General features: G+C 46.9%; 1 protein-coding gene across 1 annotated transcript; it reads left to right on the forward strand.

The window, feature by feature from the left end:
- The first annotated feature begins 890 nt into the window (after window positions 1–890).
- LOC142582183 (uncharacterized) lies at window positions 891–13,070 on the forward strand. Its single transcript, XM_075691585.1, has 4 exons — window positions 891–1,045; window positions 8,209–8,397; window positions 9,314–9,406; window positions 12,037–13,070. The coding sequence occupies exons 1-4, from the start codon at window positions 970–972 to the stop codon at window positions 12,327–12,329; spliced, it is 651 nt and encodes a 216-aa protein (XP_075547700.1). The 5' UTR covers window positions 891–969; the 3' UTR covers window positions 12,330–13,070.
- Window positions 13,071–14,055: the final 985 nt, after the last annotated feature.

Consider the following 14,055-nt stretch of genomic DNA (forward strand, 5'->3'; position numbering starts at 1 on the left):
GTGTACGATAGGTAGCGAGGCACTGGAAGTGGCAAGGGAATACATCTATACTTAGGACAGGTAGTGACCGCGGATCCGGATCACGAGACAGAAATAATCAGAAGAATAAGAATGGGCTGGGGTGCGTTTGGCAGGCATTCTCAGATCATGAACAGCAGGTTGCCATTATCCCTCAAGGGAAAAGTGTATAACAGTTGTGTCTTACCAGTACTCACGTACGGGGCAGAAACCTGGAGACTTGCGAAAAGGGTTCTACTTAAATTGAGGACGACGCAACGAGCTATGGAAAGAAGAATGATGAGTGTAACGTTAAGGGATAAGAAAAGAGCAGATTAGGTGAGGGAACAAACGCGAGTTAATGACATCTTAGTTGAAATAAAAGAAAGGAAATGCGCGTGGGCAGGACATGTAATGAGGAGGGAAGATAACCGATGGTCATTAAGGGTTACGGACTGGTTTCCAAGGGAAAGGAAGCGTTCCAGGGGGCGGCAGTAAGTTAGGTGGGCGGATGAGATTAAGAAGTTTGCAGGGACAACATGGCTACAATTAGTTCATGACCGGGGTAGTTGGAGAAGTATGGGAGAGGCCTTTGTCCTGCAGTGGGCGTAACCAGGCTGATGGTGATGATGATAGTCATGTTTTACCCCGTCCACTTCGAGTCGTGGTTGCCAGAAAGGAATCAGATCAGTGGCCCGGAAGGATAAGCACCCGGCGCTTGCGAATGTGTGCGCGGGGCTTCTGTCGGCTGTCACCATGGCGCATACATGGGGGCAGCGGCAGAGGCGGCGGCCCCATATCAGCACTCGAGCGTGAGGGCCAAGGCTCGAAACGACATCCGATATACACGGGGACGGGGAGGGCGTCCAACTCGCGACGGCTGAACGCGTATATAGATAGGCGCACAGAGCGGCAGACTTGCCAGCATCCAGACATTCAGATATCGTGGCCAGCGGACGCGGGTGCGCCATCATGTCACCGCCGCTGCTACTCGTCCTGGCCTTCGCGTCGTCCGTTCTCGTGAGTTCGGCGCTGGCGAATCAGCACGGTCAGTATACACGCTCAGTAAAGCCCCCTAAAGCTGTACATTCCCACGACGGACCAAAATCCAGCGGACGAGCGTTACGTGGCTCAGTGGCGCCCAATCATGCCATACGCAGATAAGCTGCTGGAGGTGCAATTCGTTGTGGCTCAGCCACGTCATGCTTGTTTGCGGAATTCGGCCCGTCGTGTGAGTCGAGCTTTAAAGCCGCCACGCCCAGTGAAAATTCGTCCTTGGGACACCTGCAGCTCGCTTCCATATTTACACGCACGACTTCGGAGATGGGCATCTGTGTCGGGGATCTAATTTTGGGTATTCTACCCAGGACATCGGCAACTAGACATTTTTCGACCTATATATGTGAATAGTCAACCACCACGAATATTTTGGTCTTTTGGTTTCCTCGTGAGAGATGTTTTCTGATATGTTCAAATTATAACACAAAGTTGTACGCCTCCAGCTTATTTTTTAGCTTTACGTAGTTTATTTTCGAGTGCATTGTCTTTGAGAACGTTAATTAGATGAATATGACCCGCCACGGTTGCTTAGTAGCTTTGGCGTGCGCTGCTAAGCACGAGGTAAAGGTATCAGATGCCGGCCGCGGCGGCCACATTTCGATGAGGACGAAATGCAAGAACGCCCGTGTACCGTGCATTGAAGTGCACGTTAACGAACACCAGGTGGTCAGAATTAATCCGGAGTCCCCCACTACGGCGTGCCTCATAATCAGATATTAGTTTTGACCCGTAAAACCCTAGGATATTTTGTTAGTTGAATATACCAGCTGTGTCCCGTCGGAGAACGTCAAATAAGAGGCCAGCCACTGGCACACCCGTGCTCGTGCGTGTGAACATCACGGTACCTTATCTTGTGTTAGCGTTGTGCCCGCTACAGACGTATGCAAAACATTGCATACATCACTTAGCGATATCGTATCCATCTTGTACCCTAACGTACCAACCTTCATACAAAAGAAAAAAAAAACTGACTTTGGGTTCTGCGTATGCATACCGTCGCTTGCCCTACACTGGGTGGGTACGATATCTTTACAACTTTATATTCATTCTTGGCATTAAAAATGTCAGTAAGAGCATTGGATTCTCCGTTCGTGGAGGTAAATGGCGCAAAATCTGACGTCCTGGGGGTACCCTCAGGTGTCCTTCAGGGGTCTGCGCTAGGTCCCATGGTGTTTTTATGCGACATCAATGACATTGCAGTTTCCACCCCGCCCCATGTTACAGTCCGGCTATTCGTGGTTGGTTACTTAATTTATTCAGTTATCTCAGAGCAAGCAGACCAGTTCTCAGTACATTCGGCATTGAACACTATTATTTATTTATTTTTTTTTATTTATTTATTTATTTATTTATTTAGTTATTTATTTATTTATTTATTTATTTGAAGTACCTGCAGCGCCCGAAGGCTTCATTGCAGGGGCGGGGGGAATACACATTGTTACATAAGCTCGATAACATACACGACTGATCAAACAAAAATAACACAATAGATAGGTTCACTCCGCTATAAGTTCAACAGAAATGCTCTGAACGGTGCTTCAGTGCGACAGTCAGCACTTTCCTGCGGTAGCTGATTCCACCGTGATATTGTGTGTGGAAAAAAACGAATGCTGGAAGACGTTCGTTCTACAAATAATTTCTCTTATTTTTAAAGAGTGGTCACTTCTGTGAGATCAGAAATGAGCAGATAAAAGGTAAGTTTCTTTATCTATATATATTAACTATACCGAAATGAATTTTTAAAAACATTTTAATCTCATGTTTTGTCTGCATGTGCTTAATAATTCTCACCACAAGCTATCCTTAAGTGCAGTAATACTATAATTAAAGTCATAATTACTACAGACAAAACGGGCTGCGCTGTTTTGTACATGCTCGAGCATATTACACAGAGTTTTAGTTTGCGGGTCCCAGGCCATACAGACATACTCTAATATGGGTCTTACGTTCGAAAAGTAATGTAGTTCTTTAATTTTGGGAAATGCTAACCGTAAGTTGCGTTTAACAAAATTTAGCATTTTACAGGCTTTCGCTGTAACATATTCAACGTGCTTACTCCAAGTTAAATTCGATGAGAAATAAACAACAAGATCCTTATACTCAGTTACTCGCGATAGCTGGACATTGTCTAATTTATAATGAAACAGGTATGGATCTTGTTTACGTGTAAAGGAGACGTATAAAGACATCTGCCACTTAACACACCAGCGTGTTATACAGTCCAAATTGCGTTGCAACTACTCGTGGTCAGTGGAAGACCTAATGCAGTGATAAATCACACAATCATCCGCATACAGACGCACTTTGCATGACACAACCTGAGCAATATCATTGATGTATTCCAAAAATAGCAATGGCCCCAAAATAGATCCCTGAGGAACTACCGACGTAACAGCAATATAATCAGATTGTGAGCTATTAATTACAATACGTTGCATGCGTTCTTGTAGATAACACTTAATCCAATCAAGCAATGAAGGAGAGATACCGAGGGATGACAGCTTATGTAACAGCAAAACATGGGGAACAGAATCAAATGCCTTTTTGAAATCTAGAAATATATAGTCGGTCTGTACACCGGGATCGAATGAATGAAAAAGATCTTGGCTGAATTCTAGGAGCTGTGCCGAACAAGAACGATCTGACCTTAAACCATGCTGATATTCGCTAAAACAGTCATTGTTTTCTGGATGTTTTATTATGGCACTGTACACTATGTGCTCCAGTGTTTTACTACACACACTCGTTAGAGAAATTGGCCTGTAGTTGGAGACAACATATTTAGGCCACTTTTATGGATTGGTACCACGCTTGCAACTTTCCACTCCTTACGTAAACAAGACGTACTTAACAATTCTCAAATATAATAACCAGATAGTGGGCGATTATGTCAGAACAAGCCTTTAACACATAAGAAGGTATACCATCTGGACCACTTGCAGAAGAAGCATTTATATTGTCAAGTAACTTAAGTATACCACCGTGTGTCACGACCAGCCCCGGCGTAGGTTCGAACACATTGTCGGGAATATGCGGTAATTCATTACGACAGGGAGTTGTGAAAGACTGGAAATAAACATTGAAGCAAGAAGTACACTGCCGTTTTTTAAGCTCGGGATGCCAACTGATTCTTTGCTAATTGTTTTTAAACACTTCCACATTTCTTTCGGGTTATTTTGTAACTTTGGGCCCAATGCTAAGAAGTATTTTTCCTTAGCAACCTTGTTGTTTTACTTTTAGATATTTTTCAAGGGATTTTAGCATTACAAATACAGAAGGGTTACGCTGCTTTCTATAAGCATTCAAAAGACGATGCCTCTTATTAATCATTCGCTTCACCTCCTGAGAAACCCAAGGGTTATCACTACGTTTTTTTTTTCTTGCAGACAAATGTTTACATGGAACATGTGTGTCAACCAACTGCTTTAGTGTGGCGCAAAATCTATCCCATAGAGTATTGCAATCTGCGGACTGAGCTAAGTGACTGAATTCCTGCAGGAATATGGCAAGATCATTAGATAATGAAACATAATTGTCTTTCTAAAAAAATATACCTTCCTTGGGTGATCATGTACACATGAGAAGGAGACGATCTGAACGTGCGCCACAATGCAGTCATGGTTACTAATACCGGGAATTACGGCGTTGTGAGTCACAAGCAATGGCTGGTTTAATAGAGGAGATCTAAGACAGAAGAGCGATTCGGACCACACCTAGTAGGTTGAGTAACAAACTGATAAATATCATTGGTAACTATTGCTTCGCGGAATGCTACAGACAGAGCAGAATAATTAACAAGGACAGGATTATTGTGAACCCAACTCACGTCAGGCATATTGAAATCACCGCCAATGAGATAGTCATGATTTATCGTAGAAAGAAACACGGAGAGAGCTGTGAAGGTCTCAGGCGATGTGGAAGCGGGGGAACGGTAAAAGGAGCCAACTGTCAGCAACTGCCCAGTTTGAAATCGGATATTGCACCAAACTGACTCGGGGCAATCAGTTGGGATTAACACGGGAGACGACTGCAAGCACGAGTCAACAAGTAGAAAGACTCCACCGCCATGCTCATTGCGATCGGAACGGTAGACGTGAAAACAAGGCAGAAAAACTTCGAAACTACCAACAGATTCGTCGAGCCCAGACTCCGAACCCAGCGTAATGTTGTGAATATTGGTCGGCAAATCTGTTGCACTTGCGTCCTGTAATCCTCACAGCCGCTAGACGATTGCGTTACGGTGGTTGTTGGTTTCTAGTTGACTGAACTAGGTTGGTAAAAATGCTTGTACTTGTGGCTGTGCGCACTTGTTGAATTGTATTGTTTGCATTCACCCTGTACCCGCATTACGGCTGACAGTATAAATAAATAAATAAATAAATAAATAAATAAATAAATAAATAAATAAATAAATAAACAAACAAATAAATAAATAAATAAATAAATAAATAAATAAATAAATAAATAAATAAAACGATTCGGTGATTTATAACGAATGATAATAAGGCATTGGCGTAGACAAATCGTTTTTCGCATGTACAGTGCAAAAATCAATGACGCAACACGTCTGCAGCATATGCAAGCACGTGCGAGGATGTCTGCAGGATGCGGAAAGCATCAGAGTCTCTAAATAAGTATGAAACAAGCTATCACGTGGAAGCTGTGGCCAAACGATAGAGCAAGAGGCATATACGCTGTATGTATACAGCACATCCCGCTGCACATATATTAGCAGTGGTCATCCACTTCGCTCACTGCAGGCGCACATCAGCAGGTCCTTTCTGTCGTTTTGACACGAGCTCTCACGTTCGCCAACGTGCACGGTCAGCTTGGAAAAGCTTGCCACTGTACAATGGCCATGCAGCTGCCCCTTGCTCAATTGCGATGGAAAAAGCTCGTATAGCAACTATATGCATACATACACAACCCTTTGTATTTATAAGGCGCAATAAAATGAAACTTGTTCGTTACAACAGGTGACACAACGCACCAATGATTTAAACTTTCTTTGCAAACTTTTCCTGACCGTGGCCGCTGGATGTCGCTGCTGTGTTACCGAATAGCTCATATCTAAAAAAAAAATTGAATTACGCGCCCCATGTCGAGATCGATCCTCGGTACCCCCTGCACAGCTGCCCGACGATCTAACAATTAGGCCATCGTCTCATGTATGCTTCGAGTGCGCCAAAGGCAACTACAGCGCGGGTGCGCAAGAGCGCATGAGCACGCGTTAGTTTCCTTTACGTCAAAGGCGCAGGAATTAAATGGGCAAACTTATGGCACGTATTTAACCGCTTCCCCAAAGTTTCGGTTCCCATAGATTCCAAGATGTGCGTTGGATCTGCATATTTTTTTTAAAAGAAGCTGAAACTCGGCGGCCACGCGGCGCGCGGAGAGACCGATCCCAGCAATAATTTTGGCGCGGCGCTTCGCTTTTTCATCATGTAGATGCCAGCTCAAATCCGCGCGTATACACACCTTAAGTTTGTTCTTGTTTCTGCTAAGCACGAGGTCGCGGGATCAAATACCGGCCACGGCGTCCGCATTTCAATGGGGGCGAAATGCAAAAAACGCTCGTGTGCTTAGATTTAGGTGCACGTCAAAGAACCCCAAGTGGTCTAATTAATCCGTAGCGCTCCACTACGGCGCCTCTAATAACCCCGTAGTTGTTTTAGGACATCAAAATCAATCAATCAATCAATACACGCACGCACGTAGGGGTTCCCGTTGACTGCTTGGCATTGTAACGCATGAAACATTACTAGTACAGGCCAAGCCACCTGTTGGTGCACGAGTTACTGGGAGTAAATGCCACGACGCGCTCCGAAAACCGAGTTCAGCACGCGGCGTGCGCACCGCACTCTGCAATCACATATAGTAAGGAAGTACGCTTTATTTTCCACAAAACAAAATAGAGTATTGCGGAGGCAAAGTGGGGGGGAAAGCTGCTCGTGGCAGCTCGATTAACCCCAAATGTTCCCTTTAACACAAACCGATGTTCTGGTGGCACAATCGCTTGCAAAATGATCATCACAGAAGCGGGCTTCTCCGCACAATGTCCAATAATGTGGAGAAGCCAGCTCCGAAGGTATGCGCTGGGCACGCATGCACGGGACAGCCCTTATTCGTGCTTCGTAAGCACGTACACGACGCAAACTGTGTCCTTGTTTAACTGCTGTCATTGAGCAGTAATGCTGATCTCGTATGGACAGATGCGAGTTCCTGCATGCCACAGGACTGGACGAGCGGCTTTGTTATACAGGGTGATCGTTTTTAAGTTTTATGGAACTTGTAGAAATCGCCTGTGGCAGATGGCATAATTCTTGTCCTTGAGCTTGATTATCCGAAGAGGCAGACAGTGCTTGCACGAGAAATCGAAACACGTGTTCAACTAATTAACGAAAATCACTAATAATAACTTTACGGCACATATTGCAATTTACGAATTGTAGCCGGGGAGCTTGCAAGGCCTATCCACTTGATTCGAATTTTCAGTATGCAATCAGTTTCTAGATATTATTTCCTAAAGTGTGGAACGAAATGCATGGGCGTTCCAGTTGCTTTTCTGCTCCAGAGCATAAAATAGCGTTTTGTTAAAAAAGTAAGCGGAACAACATTGCATTTTTACGGCAAGTTTGAGGGCGCATATCTCCAAACTGGCATTATTCTGGAAATTTATTCCAAGTGGACACGCCTTGAAAACTCACGGGCTACAATTTGTAAATTGCAATAAGTGCCGCAAAGTAATTAATTCAATAGATAATTAGTGTATCTTGTTAATTAGTTGGACATGTGTTTTGATTTCTCGTGCAAGTACTATCCGCCTCTCTGAATCATCCAGCTCAAGCACTTGAATATGTTATCTGCGACAGGCTATCTTTAAAAATTCCATAAAACTTGAAAATGAGCACCCTGTATAGGACCATATACATACGCGTTCACTCGTTCTCTTCTTATCATCATTCATCCCCATACTTTCACTCCTCCTTCCCTCTTCCCTAATGCAGAGGAGCCAGCTGGAGCGCACCAGCTCAGACCGACCACTCTGCCTTTCCTGTGAATAAAACCTAGCTCCCTCTCTCTCGTATTAATAGATGCAAACGAATTAGAGGGTGGATCTTCACGGTATTTTTGTTGAACACATGCGCACAGCTTGGGGAGCAGACCCGCTCGCCGGCGACGCGTCGCAGTTAGACGAAGTGGTACCCGAGCCGGGCGCAGAGGATCCGGCGAACAAGACGGTGATCTGGCCCAGCGACAGCCGCTGGTGCCAGTGCGTCGGCAACGAGTGCGGCTGCTGCTTCAACATGTCAGCGCCACGCTTCGGCATCAAGAACAAAGGTAGTCACTCCCTTCACGAGGTTTAACGGAGCGGAGGCAGTCTGTTGCAGTTCATGGAGCGCAGTTTGAGAATGCACGATAGTAAAGAACACGGTGCCGCATAGTGTCGAATCATCTTTTCTACACCTGCGTCTGAATCCGCTTGACCTTCCCAGCAAGTGGTCACGTTTGTTGTTGCGCTTTCGAGGCCGCAACATTACTCATTGTGCAGTACTGGTAAGTCCTTCTCAAATGCGCCCAAGCCAGTCAACGCGCCGTTACAGCTCGAATCAAGACCGTGACGAGGGCCTTAATTGTACTACGTCCTCAGCACTCCAATGCTCTAAAAGATAAGCAGAACTCCTCGGACTCTGACTTGACAGAAGCCCAGTGGCGTACAGCCGAGGAGCAGCTCTCCTCGCGCGCACAGTGGCTTGGAAATTTTTGTCGGACACTGCATACCTGTTGGAAAGGACGCTGGTGATATTGTTTTGTTTTTGTACTCGCACAGTGAAACTTCGCTCGAACTAGACCTTCAGCAATGAAGCGCCCGATAAGAGCTAAACAATACAGCACCTAGCTCTTGAAAGTACCGTATCACTGTAAACTAGTACAATGATACACAAAATAATTGGCGTTTTTTTTTCTTCTTTGTTGTATGGCGCGCGGTCTTGTAGGTCGCGCATGCATGTGGTACGGTGTAGCCAGGACGCAGATGGAAAACAAATGCCCAGTATAAAAGTGATCACAACAATTACCGCGTTAAGGTCACTTCAGTTCGAGCCCCCAAAAAATGTGGACATTTCTTTCTGTACGCTACTCGATGCTTAAACTATCCTCACGTTTTGTCAACTGCGTTGTCGTTTCCGATTCCCTTCACCTGCCCATAGCTCAAGCTCCGTTAGATGGGTTTAGTGAAACTTGTATTGCTTTGCAGCCTGCAGCAACCTGACGTACTACCCCGACCAGTACGCTTTGGGCTTCAGCATCTCCATCGACGACAGCGTTGTCCTCAACCGAACCGTGTCAGGTAAGCAGTGGAAGATAATACGCCTGTTGATACTAATGGCCGACACCTCATCGACCCGCAGAACGCGAGTTCAGCCAGGCTGTTTTTGTCTAGTGAAGCCCACGTGTTACCACTGGCGCAAAATCCGGCGTCATTCGAAGGAAACCTTTGGCATCCGTTTGCAGCGCTCTTCGCATGACACACCAGTCAGAACTCTGCCCACCTGCTGTCTCTCGATTCAACATAGCGCGCGCGCGATGTTGGCCTAAAGTTTTATTTGCTCTGCAACGCACTGGAGCGCTCTTGACAAAGTGACACGCCCAGTACCATGGAGGAAGGAAACTGAGGAGGGGCCCTGACGTCACTGTTTGTGAAGCTATATAAGTGAAGCCAAAAGTTGGCGTTGCTCATGGCGTTGCTCCGCCTATCTGGCCAGCTCTCCTCTCTTGTTTACATTTTTCGCGAAACCACGCCGCGCTGCGCGCAACCGGGCTGCTCGGACACGCGCGCTCCGCAGCAGTACCAAACAATCACGATGTCTCATTGCATTACCGTTGCCAGAGTCATGTTGAAAGAAGTTCATAATGAACTTCGCAAATTGGGTCGGGAGGTCGAATCGGCTGCTTTTACCGGCTTTTCTGAAAATAAACATGCCTTATAAGGCCAGAAATGTTCTCATCAACCGCAGGTACCAGCCGCTGCCCAGTTCTTGCGTGTTTTAAAAAGAAGGTCACCTTTATCGCTGCCTTCTACTTGCTTTTCTCTGCTTGGGCTACCTGGGGCTCTCAGGCGGTCTTGCGAGCTAGACGTCTGGCGATACGAAAAAAAAAATGTACGCATTCTCACTGCACTGCAAGAATGCACTGGAAACACGTACGACACACTGACCCATTTGCGATCCATATGGAGTTTATGAGCACAAACACATATTCGCGCTGCGGCTTGAGGAATCGTCGTGCTTTATTGAACAAACTTCGGGTGGCCGCGCATCACTACGACAGCGCGCCGGCGAGGGGGCAGAATGTCATTTCTGACTCCGCGTTTAGATTCATTGACTGCGGCCTGAGGTGCCTTCTTCCTACGGTAAGTGAAGCTTCACGGAACCAAAGTTTTGCGATAGCCGGCGCACGGTGCAGAACAGTACGCGCGTAGAACCGGCCTATACGTGCGACCATGGAACAGTCGTTTGATGTGTTCGCGGGCGTGCGTTCTGTGGAGCCTTGCTCGCTCTTGCTGCGCATCCGCTACCCTTCCCTTCCCTGTGCTTCTCGCGCGCACAGATAAGATACGCCTGTGGTAGGGAGGATTCGTTCCTTAAGCCAAATCAGCCGCTTCTTTCCCATCTTCCAGGATGAAGCGTCGGCTGGCCGGCGCACGGTGCCTAGGGCAGCAAAATGCACATATTCTGCGTAACGCTCTATCAGCACGTGTATTGAGGTACACCTGTGCAGGTGTGCATGAACCTCGAACGCGCTCTGCTTAAAAGACTTCGTGCTGTCGCGATTACTGCGAGAAACAAGCAACGGTTAAGCAACATGTGTTTTAATATGCACAAAAGCAAGTTGTTAGTGAACACGAATGTTCTAAAACCAAGACTATGCATTCTTGCATAACGTACATTCTACGTGCCGCAAATGCACCATGTGCTGTCAAAAGCAGGAATCACTGACCTGCAAGGCGTTCATTGTACAGATTCTGAAACGCATCGGTTTCGGCCTGCGATGGCACGTTAGCATCATTCCGTCAATGAGGGCAAAATTTCCCGCGGTATTCCTTCGTCCGTTGCCATTGCCGTGGCGCAGTACATTGCGTACAGCGTTGCATGTGCGTTCATTTCACGACATTTAGTTCCTCCTGTCCCACCTGGCCACAGCAACATCCGGGAAAGCACGGTCCAGATAACACAGCGCAACAAAACACGGAGACCAACGCAAACCTGCCCACATGGCGCCTTTGCCACAGAACGAAACAACGGAGCAACACGTGTGAGCGCACACAACCATAACAAAGCCGCCACTGTGGCCCGAAAGGCGTGGCCGCTACAGCAAAAGAAATAAAAAAAATAGCAAAAAGAAAAAAGAAAGGAGAACGTACTACAACATCGTTTCTTCCACACTTTTCTCCTAGCGCGCGGACGGGGTAGGGCCTCTCCTAGTTTTCCTTCTCAGTACCGTTAACATTCGCGCCAAGCACAAAATCGCTGGCAAACATTTTTCCAACACAGGAGCCATGATATAAACTTTAATTTCTCCGCCGCTATATGCCGGTTGCGGAACCTAGAACACATGAGTACGCACGCGCTGGTTGCACGCATATGCACCTGCATGCCCCGGGAAATTCTCGAACTGCATTGCATTTGGACCCTCCATCTCAGGTGAAGTGTACACGTGTCAACCGCAGGCCTCCGTGCAGAGGCAGTCAAATGTCACATAAATAGTATATAGCCTTTTTCGCCATTTCTGCGTAGGAACTTTTGTCGAGCGTTACGAACCAGTGCAGACAGTTCGCGGCTCAATTTCAAGCTGCACACGCGCGTGCCTGTGGTCTGCGAATGATATTTTTTACAGCTCCCGTATTTTCTTTTTCAACATTCGTAACGGTATTCGCATTGCGAGCGGCTCACTGATGTGCGTGAATGTCGCGCCACGCAGGCCGCGATCCGCCGCCCATCTGCTGGCCCGAGCAGATCGCGCAGCTGTGCGTCCGCTTCTACAACATGACCTACCACCGAGCTGAGGTGGACGGCTGCGTCAGGCTCGAGGGCGTCGTCGCACACGAGGTCATCGTCAGCTACAACGTGGGCTGCTATGTGCTCGACAACGATGCCGTCACGACGCGCATCGCGGGGCTTCGCAGGTTGCTCGTCGACGTGATCCGCCGCCGTAGGCGCCCGGACCTCTGGCCAGAGGGCGTCAACGAGATCGATGACAGCAGGGAGAGATGATGTGCTTCCCTCTTCCCTGGTCTCCCACCCCTTCTCTAGCATAAACACTTGTTCACGCGAGGTAAATACGATGCATCTTGCATCGGCCGGTCCGCAAATTTGAACGACTGCGTGCCTGAAGTGTCACATCTACCGGCATTCCCATGCGGGAATAACGCGGAAGGCAAAAAAAAAAAAGAAAAAAAAAGACGACTACACATTATGTCAGTGCCCCAAGACGGAACTAACGAATGCCCGTCGTAACTCATATGGATGTGCAAAGGCAATTTAAAAACATTTCCCCCGTTCCAACTGAACCGCCTCGCGCTCAAACATATCGCATATTATTCTCTAATTGTGGTAGGCTTTGCCCGACACTACGCTTGACGATGAGGTTGGCGTGCTCCTACCGAAACAAATATACGGATGCGTCGTAGCATGAGGCCCAGAGTATCGCGCGGTCAGCGTACAATCAGCAAATGAATAAAAATTTATCACGGAGCATGATGGAATTATGCTCACTATTTGGTACAAGGGGTAGAGCTAGATGCTTGCAAGGATGCCTGCTCATTGGGCGAAATGCCACAGCAGGAACCGACTAGCATTGGCAGTTCTGTGGTCCAGCGTTTGGCATTTATTTGCGTCTTGCTGTTCCGTATATATAGCTAGCGCGATTTATATGGGCTCGCCCCAGAGAGTCGCCTACAAGTACAGCTCTTGCCTTGTGCGCGCTCCTTATTAAAGAAGAAAGAAAATAAGTTATCGGTTGTCATGTTCTTCTCTGCGCCGTAGTTCGCAGCCGAGCAGCATATATGCTGCTCTGTCTGGATGCCTCGACCACCAGATGGTATCGCGGTGCCCTTGGCGGAATTAAGTGTCCGCGGAAAAGCGCGCATCAAAGCGTGCCGATTCATGTAGTCAACAGACAACAACACGATTCAGCAAAGCATTTGACCACGATTATTAACATTTTTGGTGTCAAGGCGGCCCGTGGGTGTGACTTCCACGGAAACCGACCAAAATAAGAGCACGAATGGTTTCCTCACTCCCCGGCCACCTCTACAATGCTGGGCCCATGCGAGATGCGTCCAACTACCCGCTGCCAGCTTCTGTGTCGCGCAATAATGCTTTTGTACAATTAACAAACAATGCATATTCACCAGAGCAAGCAGACTGCAAGGCAGGTCTCGAGTGCATATAGACTATTTTACGGAAGAATTTGAGTGCCACCATCTTGAACTGTTAACGCTGCCGTTTTCTGTCAGTAACAATTAAGCAGATGAGCAGGACATATTACAGTCGATTCGTGTGCATGAAAGTGTTTCGTGCAGACGCGTTGATTATGATTTTTGCAAAGGGGAGCGCTGGGGCGTTTCGGAAAAATGAGACGCGGTCAGGAAAGACGCTCACTTGCAACTAAGTATCTTTTCGGAGACAATCTACTAGGAACGTTATTGCGCATGCGCCGCTATCGAAGATTTAAAAAAAAAATTTTACATTTTTTTAAATATAAAATTTGCCTAACAACTGGGCATGCATCACTGCATCAATAATAACAGCTATAGTGTAGGTGTAGGTGCCCTGACAGAAGTCATTCCAAAAAAAAAAAGAAAGCTTCGGGGAGGGGCACCGTGGAGGGGGAGTATAAACTTCAGCCAAGGGCGAGGAACGTAAATTCCTTATCCATCACAGCCACTGACGGGACACTAATACAAAGGTTTGCATGAGCTAATCGCTACGCGCCGCG

This window comes from Dermacentor variabilis, chromosome 1, assembly GCF_050947875.1.
Source record: "Dermacentor variabilis isolate Ectoservices chromosome 1, ASM5094787v1, whole genome shotgun sequence".
Classification (NCBI taxonomy): Eukaryota; Metazoa; Arthropoda; class Arachnida; order Ixodida; family Ixodidae; genus Dermacentor; species Dermacentor variabilis.

What these genes read in the sequence shown, in the direction of transcription:
- LOC142582183 (XM_075691585.1), top strand. Translation starts at nt 970, where the DNA reads ATGTCACCGCCGCTGCTACTCGTCCTGGCCTTCGCGTCGTCCGTTCTC. An exon ending in CTTCGGCATCAAGAACAAAG is followed by an intron (nt 8,398 to 9,313) that starts GTAGTCACTCCC and finishes ATTGCTTTGCAG; the next exon opens with CCTGCAGCAACCTGACGTAC. An exon ending in CCTCAACCGAACCGTGTCAG is followed by an intron (nt 9,407 to 12,036) that starts GTAAGCAGTGGA and finishes CGCGCCACGCAG; the next exon opens with GCCGCGATCCGCCGCCCATC.